At 42.2% G+C, this 15,160-nt stretch overlaps 1 protein-coding gene across 8 annotated transcripts in view; it reads left to right on the forward strand.

The window, feature by feature from the left end:
* akap11 (A kinase (PRKA) anchor protein 11) overlaps positions 1 to 14,703 on the forward strand; it is a 48,182-nt gene extending 33,479 nt beyond the window's left edge. For 4 of the 8 annotated variants that reach the window (XM_057852557.1, XM_057852559.1, XM_057852560.1 and 1 more), the window contains 2 exons: positions 8,523 to 8,722; positions 11,177 to 14,702. In XM_057852557.1, coding sequence (XP_057708540.1) covers positions 8,523 to 8,722; positions 11,177 to 11,350 — 374 coding nt within the window. In that variant the 3' untranslated portion in view covers positions 11,351 to 14,702. Of the gene's footprint in view, positions 1 to 39; positions 434 to 8,522; positions 8,723 to 11,176 lie in introns of those variants that run through there. The other 4 variants (XM_057852561.1, XM_057852562.1, XM_057852555.1 and 1 more) reach the window with 3 other exon arrangements.
* Positions 14,704 to 15,160: the final 457 nt, after the last annotated feature.

Raw genomic sequence — 15,160 nt, forward strand, 5'->3', positions numbered from 1 at the left:
ACACCAAAATATATTAACCGGTATCACTTTATTTGACAGCGGCATCATACGGCTGTCACAAAAACAAATGAACCACCATGAAGCTTTGAACCTATTGACTGCAAAGCTTCATTGCTTCAAGAACCTTCATTTGACCATCACTGCTCGCATGGGGGAGACAGTCAACCTCTGCTGCCACCTTTGCTTTCAACACTGTCGTTGACCAACATACCTCCTCAATGTTTCCCCTAGATTTTTTTGAAGCTGTGGTGGTGGGCTGCATCGCAGTCGGACAACCTCACCATGTCGTGCCACGACGCCTTTTTTTTTTTTTCCCCCAAGAAGAATCATAACAAAGATATATTTGAAATATTTCATTAGCTAGGCTAATGTCGTAGCTCTCAGCTATGGTACATGTACAGTGCCTTGCAAAAGTATTCGGCCCCCTTGAATCTTGCAACCTTTCGCCACATTTCAGGCTTCAAACATAAAGATATGAAATTTATTTTTTTTGTCAAGAATCAACAACAAGTGGGACACAATCGTGAAGTGGAACAACATTTATTGGATAATTTAAACTTTTTTAACAAATAAAAAACTGAAAAGTGGGGCGTGCAATATTATTCGGCCCCTTTACTTTCAGTGCAGCAAACTTACTCCAGAAGTTCAGTGAGGATCTCTGAATGATCCAATGTTGTCCTAAATGACCGATGATGATAAATAGAATCCAACTGTATGTAATCAAGTCTCCGTATAAATGCACCTGCTCTGTGATAGTCTCAGGGCTCTGTTTAAAGTGCAGAGAGCATTATGAAAACCAAGGAACACACCAGGCAGGTCCGAGATACTGTTGTGGAGAAGTTTAAAGCCAGATTTGGATACAAAAAGATTTCCCAAGCTTTAAACATCTCAAGGAGCACTGTGCAAGCCATCATATTGAAATGGAAGGCGCATCAGATCACTGCAAATCTACCAAGACCCGGCCGTCCTTCCAAACTTTCTTCTCAAACAAGGAGAAAACTGATCAGAGATGCAGCCAAGAGGCCCATGATCACTCTGGATGAACTGCAGAGATCTACAGCTGAGGTGGGAGAGTCTGTCCATAGGACAACAATCAGTCGTACACTGCACAAATCTGGCCTTTATGGAAGAGTGGCAAGAAGAAAGCCATTTCTCAAAGATATCCATAAAAAGTCTCGTTTAAAGTTTGCCACAAGCCACCTGGGAGACACACCAAACATGTGGAAGAAGGTGCTCTGGTCAGATGAAACCAAAATTGAACTTTTTGGCCACAATGCAAAACGATATGTTTGGCGTAAAAGCAACACAGCTCATCACCCTGAACACACCATCCCCACTGTCAAACATGGTGGTGGCAGCATCATGGTTTGGGCCTGCTTTTCTTCAGCAGGGACAAGGAAGATGGTTAAAATTGACGGGAAGATGGATGCAGCCAAATGCAGGAACATTCTGGAAGAAAACCTGTTGGTATCTGCACAAGACCTGAGACTGGGACGGAGATTTATCTTCCAACAGGACAATGATCCAAAACATAAAGCCAAATCTACAATGGAATGGTTCAAAAATAAACGTATCCAGGTGTTAGAATGGCCAGGTCAAAGTCCAGACCTGAATCCAATCGAGAATCTGTGGAAAGAGCTGAAGACTGCTGTTCACAAACACTCTCCATCCAACCTCACTGAGCTCGAGCTGTTTTGCAAGGAAGAATGGGCAAGAATTTCAGTCTCTCGATGTGCAAAACTGATAGAAACCTACCCCAAGCGACTTGCAGCTGTAATTGGAGCAAAAGGTGGCGCTACAAAGTATTAACGCAAGGGGGCCGAATAATATTGCACGCCCCACTTTACAGTTTTTTATTTGTTAAAAAAGTTTAAATTATCCAATAAATTTTCTTCCACTTCACGATTGTGTCCCACTTGTTGTTGATTCTTGACAAAAAATTAAAATTTTATATCTTTGTTTGAAGCCTGAAATGTGGCGAAAGGTTGCAAGGTTCAAGGGGCCGAATACTTTTGCAAGGCACTGTACGTAAAATGCATAGCTGATTACAGCTGCGTTACCCTACGTAATAATATGACTTTTTTTCTCGTGGCAATAGTACAACTTACATCTCGTAGTGATTCAGGGGTCGGCAACCCAAAATGTTGAAAGAGCAATATTTTACCAAAAAAAAAAAAACAAACAAAAAAAACCTGATACAGTATGTCTGGAGCCGCAAAAAATTAAAAGCCTTGCATAAGCCTTATAATGATAGCAACAATGGCTGTATGTATCGATATTAGCTATATTAGCCTAGTATCGAAATGACTAATGTTTATTTTCTCTGCAGTGGATCCTATAGAGAATGACGCACGACGTGACTACTCTGTTGTACAATGCCACTACACGTTTAACTTCATTACAATATTAATGAATTGAAAGAATGTTTGTGTCATGTTTGTCCTCCTAGAAATCCTATTAAAACAAAAAATATATTTCCCTCTCCCATCTTTTTCCATTTTCAAATAAAAAAAGCTCCGGAGCAGCACTAAAGAGCCGCACGCGGCCCTAGAGCTGCGGGTTGCAGACCACCGTCGTAGTCCTTCTTTTTCCTTTTATTTGGCCCTTATGAGTGCTAAATTACTACAACAATACCAGTCCTTCTGTCAACGGACCCATTTCAAGGAGTGGGGGGGGGGGGGGATTCTAATAGCCGTGTAAAGAGTTTTACTAGATTCGGTGAGAAGGTGAATAGTTTTTTTCTCGTTGTTCGTGAACTAAATTTCCACACAAACGCACATCGAGGTACCATTAACTTAGCAAGGAGAGGTATGAGAGTCATTTTTCGAGTGTCCCAGAGCTCGGGAAACTTGAAAAAAAGCGCATTTATCAAAGTTTCGTCAGCCGTAATTGCGTATATCCGTCAGCCTAAACAGTCTAATAGCACAGATAAAGTACACCTGTGCCTCGTTGTCAAAGTTGGCGCAGAACACCGGCGCTCTGAAAATAGAGCAATGCTTTATTTTGGGCCCCGCCTCTCCGCGCAAATTCAGTCAAACTTTACTTTCTTTCCAAGACAGCCACCGCTCACTTCCGCCGAAAAGTCCGATCCAAACTATTGTAATGCCCCGTATATGGGGAAGAAGGAGAGAAGTCTGTATTGGCTTACCCACTTTATTGTGGTAACAATAATAAAGAAAAACAATAACAAAATAACAGCGGGCTGCCACGACCTGCAACCGCTATCTCTCGCTATCTCACTCGTTCTCCCATTCTTCCTACTAGTTCCCCTTGCATCACAGCTCCCCAGTCCGATTGTCTCTTAAGGTGGCCTCGCATAGTTACGAACATTACAATACACAATGAATAGGTTTCCGCAAAACTCTTCACACTCGGCTGCAGCTAGTTTGAAACGGCCTTTGAAATTTTTTTTAAAAATAAATAAATAAAATGCATCTCATTTGCAAGGCGTGGCGGCTTTTATTTTGGTGTGGCGGTGCGCCACAATCTGTTGGGTATAGGGGGATCCATGCTCCTAGCAACGCATTGCAGCGTTACATATGTAAATAACAATCAAAATTCATGTTCTGTTCTAATTATGTCTTCAATTACTGTTCGTTTTTTCATTAATTGGTAGTGATGATATTTGGTAACACTTTATTTGACAGTGGCACCATAAGATTAGACATTCATTAGACAATCACAATTATGACATTACACTGTCATGAGCATTAAAGTGCCTGTGACACGAAAAAACATGTTTATTTCATAATACACGCGGTATTTTATGCCCCTGAATGATATGGACCGCTTGGATGTGTGTGGAAGCGATCGCTATATTTATTTAGTTTTTTGAATCCCGCGCCATGAAAATGAGTGACTTCCGGCTTCGGTCTCTCATTGAGGAGGAGGGCGCTGTGACGTGTACGGTAGAAGACGTCCTCTTCACTATACAGTGTACTGTTGTGTATGAGGACGAAGGATTCAGCCGATTTTGCGGATTAATACTTTTATTTTTTGCATCACGCCAGCCAAACGGCTGCAGAAAAATCATTCTGTGTGCGGGAGAGGCGCATGCGCCTTTTTGGAGTTTCAAAAGGTTCCCATTCACCGTGGATATTTACTGTGGGACCATTGGACTTACAAGGAAGTGAGTAAACATCTTGTTTTGTATTATGTCAAATACGAATACAGTGATTACAAAGTAAACACTATAAAATTCCTTTAAATAAAGGACTACTTACGTTCGATCATTGATAGGCATGTAAAAAGCTATCCTCATGCTCATTAGCTGTTAGCACGTTAGCTCCACAACAACTCCAGCCACCCTCCTCCAGGGAACGAACTGTAAATTGCTCTCCGCCGGGCGGTTTGCCGATCCGCAAAGAAACTCGACAACCGGGTCGTCATGTCAAATAATCCAGGCTAGTTATGTGTGATTTTCCACTTCGAAGACTTTGAAACGTCCCTCGGTTCGGGTTAGCATGTCGGCTAGCTGTCACTCCTTCTGGTCTGTTTACATTCTCCGAAGCCGGGGAAGGGAAATTACATATGTCCGATTTAGGTGTCATAAAATATCGTTCGGGAGGTGTGACAGTAAAGGTGAAGTCGACTGTTTTGACCATTATGGAGTAATTTTGCCATGTCGTCTTGAATAAATGGATTTTTATTATTTTATATTCCATTTAGCACAAGATTGTTATTTGTCATGACCATGCCATTTATTTAGCAATTGGGGAAAGTACTTGGGTAAAAAGAATATCCTGTAAAAATATTGAAGTAAAGAGACAGAAACAATGACATTTTGCCGCTCTCTTCGTCGCATTTTCCTCATTGTGAATAGTTCCCCCTCGACGGGCTGACTGGTCCTTCTCAAGCCATTTATATAGCTATTGGGGAAAAAATACTTGGATAAAAAGAATATCCTGTAAAAATATTAAGAGTAGAGAGACTGAAACAATGACATTTTGCGGCTCTCTTCGTCGCGTTTTCCTCGTTCTGAACAATTCCCCCTCAATGGGCTGAATAGTAAAACCGATGAGCCCAGTCTACCGCTGACGTCATCCACCTGTTGGGGACGCTAAAGCCCTATAATGATAGGCGTGGCTAACCGGCAGATTAAAAGACTAATTTCTCGTCATCTGCGCTTTGCTAAATTGTTGTATATAGTCGAATCGTCTCAAAATATGATTCTAATTCACATAATAATGCCATTTAAGACTTTTTTTCTGGTGTCATATGCTCTTTAATGAATGCTTATAACGGATGTCATTTAGTGTTATCCAGCAAATTATGTCACTTTTGAATGAATGGAAAAGATCCAAGCTGGACATAAATGGAGTTACTGACAGAATTTGACAGATGACACTTAATGACGTCTGTCATAAGCATTCAGTAATGCCCATGATTGTGTCATGTCATAATTATGATGGTCTTATGACAATCTTATGACGCCGCTGTCAAATAAAGTGTTACCTATTAACCCAAATAAATCAACAAATCAGCCGCACTGAACTATAAGCCGCAGGATTCAAAATGAAGGAAAAAAGTAGCGGCTTATAGTCCGAAAATTATGGTACTAAGCCTATTTTAACATCCCAAAAACCATTATCTACAGATACAAACAGTTGCCCAAATGAATTACAATGGCTAATCATGCCACATAAATGTAAACTGGATCCATGTATGGTCTTAAAGACCAAATGTGAAGTAAGGTTGGCCAATCATGTTTTTGAATAATATCAATGGTTAAACAATTATAAGCATATTTTCGTTTTTTTTTTTTTTTTTTTTTAACACAACCCTTCCAGATTCTTTGTTTAACTCATAGCAATTTCCTTGACAACGAAAATGCTTTTCTTCGACAATCTTCGGAAATCTTCGGAAATTACGTCACACAGAGAACTGCGAGGGAAGTCCGCCATAGAACAGTATTGTGGCATTGCTTCTCGGTAAGATTCCACGGCGGTGTGTGGCGATGTATTGTTCTCAGTCTAAAGAAAAGTTGTATGAGTGGCCAAAGGATAGCAGGGCACGTAAATGGACATCTTTCATTCGCACGAAGTGAATGAATTTCACGCCATCATCGAGTAGTGTTCTCTGCTACAAACACTTCGAAGATGCCTGCTTCCTCAACCGGTCTGTTTATGATCAAGAATTTGCAAAAAAGTAAGTGTGATTTTTGGATAGATGACTGATGACTTCCCTCACCTATGGTCACGAGCTGTGGGTCATGACCGAAAGAACAAGATCCCGGATACAAGCGGCCGAAATGAGTTTCCTCCGCAGGGTGTCCGGACTCTCCCTTAGAGATAGGGTGAGAAGCTCGGTCATCCGGGAGGGGCTTGGTGTCGAGCCGCTACTCCTCCGCGTTGAGAGGAGCCAGTTGAGGTGGCTCGGGCATCTGGTTCGGATGCCTCCTGGACGCCTCCCTGGAGAGGTGTTCCGGGCATGTCCCACTGGCGGTAGGCCCCGGGGTCGAACCAGGACACGCAGGAGAGACTATGTCACTCGGCTGGCCTGGGAATGCCTTGGAATCCTGCCGGAGGAGCTGGCTGAAGTGGCTGGGGAGAGGGAAGTCTGGGCTTCTCTGCTAAAGCTGCTGCCCCCGCGACCCGACCCCGGACTAAGCGGAAGATAATGGATGGATGGATGGATGGATGACTGATGACTTTGTCAAAGCAGAGCTGCCAACTGTTGTGGAATGAACAGTTGAAGGTAGCGACGCCAGCCGAAAGTTAACTCGAGGCAAAACCCCGTTCGTGCTGCGGAACGAACAGCAGAAGCCAGCGACGTGGCAATCCCCGATCATAGTTGTATTGAGTTCATTTTGCCTACACTTATGAATTCGTCAAAACTTTTCTTTTATCCAAGGCAATAGTAGGTGGTTTATCCACCTGACATGCCTCGGCGAACACCCCCGCCCCCGTCAGAGGGTCCGACCACCTGACATGCCTCGGCGAACACCCCCGCCCCTGTCGGAGGGTCCGAAGGCGGAAGTGCTCGCCGAAACATGCCAGGCAAACAAAAGCCAACGTCGCAGCCTCCACCGCCCACTCCACAACACAATCGGGGATTCATCAAAACTTTTCTTATATCCCAGGCAATAGTAGGTGGTTTATTTACCTGACATGCTTCAAATCATAAAAATAATAACAGCCTATATCTTACCAATCTTGTAATCTCAATGGGTCTTGTCTCCATTCCATGTCAGGTAGTCTGGGCACGTTGTTTGCATCCTGATTAGCGTCTGGCTAATACATGTACGGTCTAACATAAAATTCCAACCTCCTTCTCGTCCTCCAACTCTTCAAAAACTTGGATCTCCTCACTTGCGCTCGATCTATTTCTTATATCGCTGTTTGAATCATTGAAGGACTTTGTAGGGCGGCCGTATGGAGCACTGCCATCACTGTTCTTGGTGTGACGTATCACTTCCGAGTTCGTCCCCTTTCAGGCTCGAACTTCGGAAACGCGATTATTTTGTCAAATATACAACATATAAATTATTTTTTCATGCTTCATTTGTTGGACAATGTTTAATTACTTTAATTGTGACCCTATTTGGCATTTTATGAAATTACTTCACATTTCGTCATTAAATTTGATCTTTAGTTATGAGAACATAGCATCTTTGTCACTTAGCACTAAAATTTAATATTTAATAGGTATCAATAACTTATGCAATCAGCTATCTAAATGTAACACAGTCTGTAGTAAATAATTTTTAGATAAAGCTTAAAATAATTTCATGGTACAAAGTGTTGTTAATGAAAGTGACATTTTTCTTTTTAGTATTTTTTGGGCCAAAATAGAGACTGGCAATTAAAAAAAATTGAGAGAAAACTTATAAACAGTTACAAATAAAACTCAGACTGACCAACGGAACGCTTTTGAGCTAACAATGCATTTATCAACATTTTTCAAACCCCGCGTGATGGCCATAAACTTTAAGAAACAAAAAATTGGGGCTCAGAAGATTGACATGCATGCATCCCTAGAATTTACATTCCACATTTGTTTCCCATCTGTTCACGACACGCACAACGGAAGAATAGCAATTATAGTCCGTGTCCTCAACAAGAAGAACAAAAACAAAGTAAGTGACCTTTTGAGTCCACCCCTGTGCTGTCGAACAATTTCACTGACCTGTAAAGTGACAATTATAACCTGTTGAATCTTAATTTCAGAATAATGTAGCAATGGCGATTTGTGGTGGTGGTGATGGAAACAATGATTTGTGTTATGTTGATATCATATGTTATTCAGGCCTTTTGTTGACCAATCACTTAAAAATTGTGAACTCATTCTCCGCTCACACCCTCCCACAAGGTTTGACGAACATGCGAGTCTCCAAATAAAGCTGGACTGACGGAAATACCGGACAGACAGATTCATGTTTGTGAATTCTAGTGGGATTTTGAGGAACTTTGAGATGGCCACTGACACTGTTGCTTGCTGGCTTTGTCCTTGAAGTTTTGCTGTTTCTTCATTAAAGATCTTATTTTATAGTTTTAACACATGATATTTCCTCTTTGCTCTAGGAACATTGTGTGTGGACACAACACAGATACAAGCACCCAGGAGTTTGTTGATTATCCTGAACTCAGACATTCGTGAACTCCGGAAGGGCCATCAACACATGACCCTTGACCCCCAGCTGAGGAGCTTGCTACAGTGGGCGGCAGCCTCTATTGCAGGCATCCCACTGATTCAACTGAGTCCTGACAAGGAGCTCCAGCAGGTAATATGTTCTCACTTCTGAAATATTACTCAGTCCATCAGTTTTTGGATGTATTAAAAATGAAGTAGTCGATCCAGACACTCAATGATTTACAAATGACAATAATGGAAATTGTCAGGGTGCTCAAACCTTTTCACACCACTCTATCGGTATGTCTTTAACCAGTTTAAGCCCAATATTTACAACACACATTTTTTTGTCTCACTGTCTGAAGTCAAACAAGCCTAACCCCCCACCCCCTTTTCAGGTAAATCAAGATTACCAAAATTATTTAATTTTGTTAAATGTCACTTGTTTGTAACCCGGCTCTACCTGTATACAGTATATTAAAGTAATAACAGTTCAACTGGATATATTAGATGTATGTTCGGTGGCTGCCAGCCGGGAACCTGGCAGCCACAGTAATAGGGTGGTAGGTCGGTCCCACCCTTTTTATCAATGGCGTGGCTCCCGGGGCGTGGCCTCCCCTCTGCCTGGGCTGCCAGCCGTGGGAGTGGGGGGAGGTCGGGGCTCCGATCTCGCGTTGCCCCACGGCGGCTCCTTGGCATTCTCCTGCTTGGCTGCTCCTGCGCTCCGTTGCGGGTCGCTGGCTGGGCGCCAGGGTATCGGCTGGATGTTGCCTGCTCCGACAGGGGACCCTGCCCTGGGCTTGGTGGGCGGCTGGGGGTCCCGTGGCGTTTGGGGGGCTGCGGTTGTGGCTCGTGGGCCAGGCGGGTGGACGGGGTTGGGCGTGGGGTTGGTGGTGCGTCCCCTCTTTGATGGGTGCGCGGGTGGCCCGGGGGACTACCCTGGATCCCAGGGGGAGACGATGGCTCCTTTGCTGGCCTGCGGGAGGAGGGATGGGCTGCGATGCCCTCCCTTCCTCCCCGGGCTGGCTGGGTGGGGGCCGTGGCCTTGGGTTGGCGCCCGCGTGGCGTCTCTGCTCATCTGCGTGGCTGTCGCGTGCTTGGTGGGGCTTGCGTGCGGCTGGATGTGATTGGGCGCGTTCGGGTGGGGGGTCTCGGTGCCGGGATGGGCGATGGGTCGGTCGCCAACGGGCTTACACTCACAAGGGATTCACACGATTACTGGGCTCTAGATCACAGAGCTGATTTGTGTACACGCTATCCCTTTCAATCACTTTGCTTATAGACTCCCCCACCCCCCGTCCCCTTCATTCCCTGGTCCACAGGCCCCCCACATGGTGTCAACCGGAATAATATCTAGGTGACAATGGCACCAACATATTAACAGTTAGTGTAGGCCACAGGTGTCAAATCGATTCCAATATGGGCCTAGTGGGTGCTGGATTTTGTTCCACCCGATAACGCGCAGAGTTTAACAAATGAACTTCCTGCTGAAACAAGCAGCACCTGACAAAGTTTAACTGATTACACATGTAAAAGATCTAATTGGTCAAAAGGTGTCCTCTTCATTGGTTGGAAAGCAAACTTGCACCCACTGGGCCCTTTCTGGAATCTGTTTGACACCTGTGGTGTAGGCGTTCAATGTATTTCTTGTTGTTGTTTGTGTTTTTCTTTCTTCTCTTGTGTTTCTTTTCTTCTGTTCCCCATAACCCCTTCCTGTTTGTTGCTTTGTCATAATAAACGAGGTATGTTGAATGATCACAATGGGAGTATGTCATACTCTCAACGTGAAACATTAAAACTGTTCAGACCAACCGGACATTTAGACTATGTAGATGTATGTTCGGTTTGGTTCACTTGCGTACCATTCGATTTTATTTTCTGCTGTTTTTCCTCATAAAATTTATTATTGGCGCCAGTTCAGCGCTACATGCAGAATCAACTGTGGGAGTTTCTGCACGGATGCCTTAAGTGTCAGACGCTCAGGGCACCCCTTTAACTTCTCTACTGATAGGCCGGCCCACCTGGAGCAGCTTATGGTGTTGCAACGGACACTCAGGCTGCGCCTGGCAGGAGACTACAACAGGTGGCAGCGCTGGGAACACTTTTTGGCTTCCGTGTTAAATTTAGCAATGGACAAAGGCAGGTGGATAAATCCACAGTTATATCGTCACTTGCTTCTAAGGATTTAAAACTTAGTTTTTGCTTGTTCATTCATAATTTTAAGATTTTAAAATTGTTAGCTGTTATATTTGTTTTAATTTAAAAACCCTGATTGTAATTTATATGAAATATCACCCAAAAAGGGTCACTATTATTTATTTACACCAGTTGGATAGTTTACAATTTTGGGAATAAATTTTTAATTTTTTTCCTGTCTTTTTTTGTACCAAAAGTAAACCAAACTGAGCATTTAAAAAACCAAACCGAAATGACATTATAGTGTACCATTACACCCTTAATATATATATTATATATATATATATAAGCTATTTTTGTGAATTTGGTCTCACTGATTTCATGGTATTCCCCTTAGAGTGACCTCTTGTAATGCAAATACAAAGTTTGAGGAAAGTCAAGTGATTTTTAATTTTTTTTCTGATTTCAGCTGCCATCCGTGGTTCAAAGGCTGCGTGAGAGGAAATGGAGAGTTGGAGACCTACTGCACCTACTTTTGCGCTACTGTGAAGAGCCGCACTCTCAGCCAAAGGAGGAGACGCCTCAGTCGGTCAGAGACTCTCATCGCATTCCCCTATTCAAGTGGCTCCTTGAGCACACCTAAAGGCCTCATATTGTTCCTCACAGCAAAATGCGACCACTGCATTTTTCCATTAGAGGGTGCTGTCAGCTGAGTAGGGGACTGTAGTATTATTACCCACTCAGTTTGATTGTCCAGTATCCTTACAAATGTTTATTTAACAAAAAACTCACACCTCACCCTTTCCTAAAACGGAAGAGGGGCCCATCCCGCTTATCCCTGGCATTACGATTTACGACACAGAGAGCGAGTGTGTTATTGTTATTGTTAGGGGATCCCCATGGCTGCCAGGCCAATGAGTTCATCACATCCACAGCTCACCTTGGCAGCATTGGTGTTTCCACATGTGAGCGGAACACACACACGACAGGAACACAACTCCCTTACATTATCAAAGAAGGATCATGAGAAAGTATTTCTTTCCATCGAGGAGTTCCATTGTTGTCTTTCATCCTCCACTTTCATCCATATGTAATTTTAACATGCTCAAAACCTATTCCTGTATTTGAAACTTTTTTTTTCCACCTCGTCCATACAGAAACACTGCAAAAATTGCCTTAGACGGTCCAAAATGTATTTGCCACTCTGCTTTAAAGAAGTAGTGTTTGCTTTCAACACAACATGGCAGGAGAACTGTGTCATAGAAGGAGTTGCATTTTAACCACTACCCATTGATTCGGTGATTGCAGAACTCACTTAAAATCCAAATGTTCTCGCCTTGGATCTGGCTCTGGTACTGATTACACTCCTGTGGCAAGTAACATTTCATATATATTTTTTTACTGAGGTAGCCACACTAATATCCAAAAGTTAGGTGTTTCAGAGTACTGGGCCCATAATAAAGAGTGCTTTTAAAGCCGCAGACTTCTTTTTGGCCCCTGGCTCACCAAGAGACGCGTAGTTGCACATTTATGGGTGTTAATAAGTTGACAATGAAGATAGATGCTTAGCTCGGTAGTATAGTGTGAGAAAGTAGCAAGACCTTAAAATTGCATCGCTAGTGAATTGGTAGCCAGAGCAAGTATCAGCGTAAAATCATCGAACTTTCTTATCATCAGAAGTCATGGGGCAGCATTTTTAACTAATTGCAGGATTTTAATTACTAGACATGGGAAGACGTAAGCAAAACTTAATAATAGTCAAGGAGAGATGTAACAAATGCATGAAGTATGGTCACATTTTGCTAGCAATCAAGTTGAGACAGAAAACGGTCAATTCCCAGGACAAACTCAGATGGTAACAAGCAAATTTGAGTGAAACGAGGACAACTGCTTGTTACAGTCGAGGAGCATACTCCATTTCACCAATTGTATCGTAAAAATCAAACGTTTATTTTAAACCGTACCCATCCCGAGATTGGTTTATGTGTCCCAGGTCGATCAGGAGATCGTTTTATCAATGTCACAAAATAAAATAAGTCAACATTAGAGGCTTTAATGTTGCAAAACTGACCTCATGCTGACTCCTACCATCATGAGCGTCATCCACGTAGTGTCCTCATAGGTCTATTGACGCAGATGGCGTGAATCTTTTGACCAAAAGTTATGGCGAGAATGTCACCTCACAGAGAGATGACCACAACTTCCCCAATTAGATTCCATCTTCAGTGAGTGAGCTTGTGGAAGATTAATGACAGAATTACTTAGATGCACTTTTAATGATCTCATGACAGTGGTGGGTAACCTGTGCCGAATATGATACCTTTAGAGCATTTGATACGACAAATCATGCAATTGTTAAATCTGATGAAACATCGGCAAGTCCCAAATCATTTAACCAGGACAGTACATCATTGCTGTCGAGTGGAATTCTCACATCTCCTAAACGAACATTGTTTTAAACACTTTACATTGATTGAAATACATACACTATATAAAATGTCTATGTATGAAGGAGCCAAATGTATGAAGGACCCATATGTGACTGGCTGATTTGCTAAAAGTATATAAAATTGAAAACATTTGAACATTTCTGCCTGACAATGAAGACATGCTTATGATGGTGAGCATTTGTTGGAGACACTGTAATATAAGCATAGCTTTGCATCCGTCGTTTCGTTGTGGGCGGTCACCTGCATGGATTGAGCTTTTAATTTTTAAAGCTCCATTCCATCTCTTGCTGCAATTCTATAGGCTGCTGACTGAAATGATACTTTAAGTATACCAATCTAAAACAGTGTTTGTCTCATTTGTTTACTCGTGAACTATATCTCAAAATGCACTATTTAAAAAAAAAATGTTACACTGTATTTACTTAAAAAAAAAAAAAAAAAAAAAAAGGTTGAGTATTATTAATTACCCTACAGAGTGTCTTGAGTTAAAAGGAATGTACAAGAAATTGTGAAAGATCATATCTGTGTACAAAGTCATTCCCTTGACATTCCAGCTTGTATTTGTGCTTGCTGGATGTGCACCTGCAAAATTTCGTGAAATGGCCGCTGCTGTTGTATTCCAGTGTTGTTTTTTTAAAGCACCCCCTTGCCACCTGAGCCCTCGCTCACACTTTGTTTCTGCTTATGTGTAAACTCCTGCCAAATAAATGTATTTTAAAAAATTAAGTTATACAAACAATAAATATATTGAATATAATGTGGTAGTAATTGGGCGAAGTGTTCTCCCCAGTGACAATGCTGAATCGTGAATACACATTTGTAAGCTTGACATCAACACCTTATTTACCAGTGTGACAATAAAGCTTCTATGTGGTTACACTTTTGGCTCATTTTCATACGTAACATACTTGGTTATTACTGTAAATATAAAAATGTTGAAAATGTTGTTTGGGCATCTCAGTTTTGGTCAAGTTCACATGACGTCATACCCTCTTTCGGGTTTGCTGTGAAACTCCATTGAGTTTTTAGGACCACCAGGATTTACAAGGAAAAAAACATTTGATTTCGAAAAGGTATAATGATTGTTGATGATTAGGCAATATGTTGGTTTGCTAAATGTATACATATTTTGAATTGAACTGTTGAACATTCTAAATTAGGTGTGAATGGAAGCTAAGTAAGGCTAATAATGCTGGAAGCTAAGTAATGCTAATAATGCGTTACATATTTCTTTTTGATATCAACGCTGTTAGCTGCACAAAACTGCACACCACTCTCTCACTGTTTACGTCCTTGCCGTGTCGTTAAGCATTAATTTACCCCATATTCGTGTTGACCATGTGGCAGCTAACGCTCCTCCAATGTTGGCCGGTTTGTCCGGCGGTCATTGTCCAGCTGCTTCCCCAAAAATGAGCTCTTCTGCCTGCAGCAGGGGAACAACAGCTGTAACTTGCTCGCCGCAGGGCGGGTTGCCGATTGGCGAAGACAGTCGACAACCCTGCCACCGTGTGAGATGACCCGGGCTAGTTTTGTGTGATTTTTCGCTTCAAAAAGCGCAAATAAGACTTAAAATGTCAATCCGTTCGGGTTAGCATGTCGGCTAGCTGTCACACCTCTTTGTTTACATTCTCCGAAGCCGGGGCAGGGAAATGACAAAAGCCGGACTAAGTACGTGGCATAAAATATTGTTCGGGAGGTGCAACAGTAAAGGTGAAGTCAACAGTTTTGACCATTATGGAGTAATTTTTTGCCATGTCGTACTGAATAAATGCATTTTTAATATTTCATATTCCATTTAGCACAAAACTTATTTGTCATGACCATACCATTTATTTAGCAAATGGGGAAAAATACTTGGATTTTTTATCCAAGTATTTTTCCCCAATATCCTGTAAAAATATTGGAGTAGAGATTGAAAGAATTACATTTTGCTGCTCTCTTCGTCACATTTTCCTCGTTCTGAATGATTCCCCATCAATGAGCTGAATTCAAAATCGGATGAA

This window comes from Corythoichthys intestinalis, chromosome 12 (genome assembly GCF_030265065.1).
Source record: "Corythoichthys intestinalis isolate RoL2023-P3 chromosome 12, ASM3026506v1, whole genome shotgun sequence".
In the NCBI taxonomy this organism is placed as follows: domain Eukaryota; kingdom Metazoa; phylum Chordata; class Actinopteri; order Syngnathiformes; family Syngnathidae; genus Corythoichthys; species Corythoichthys intestinalis.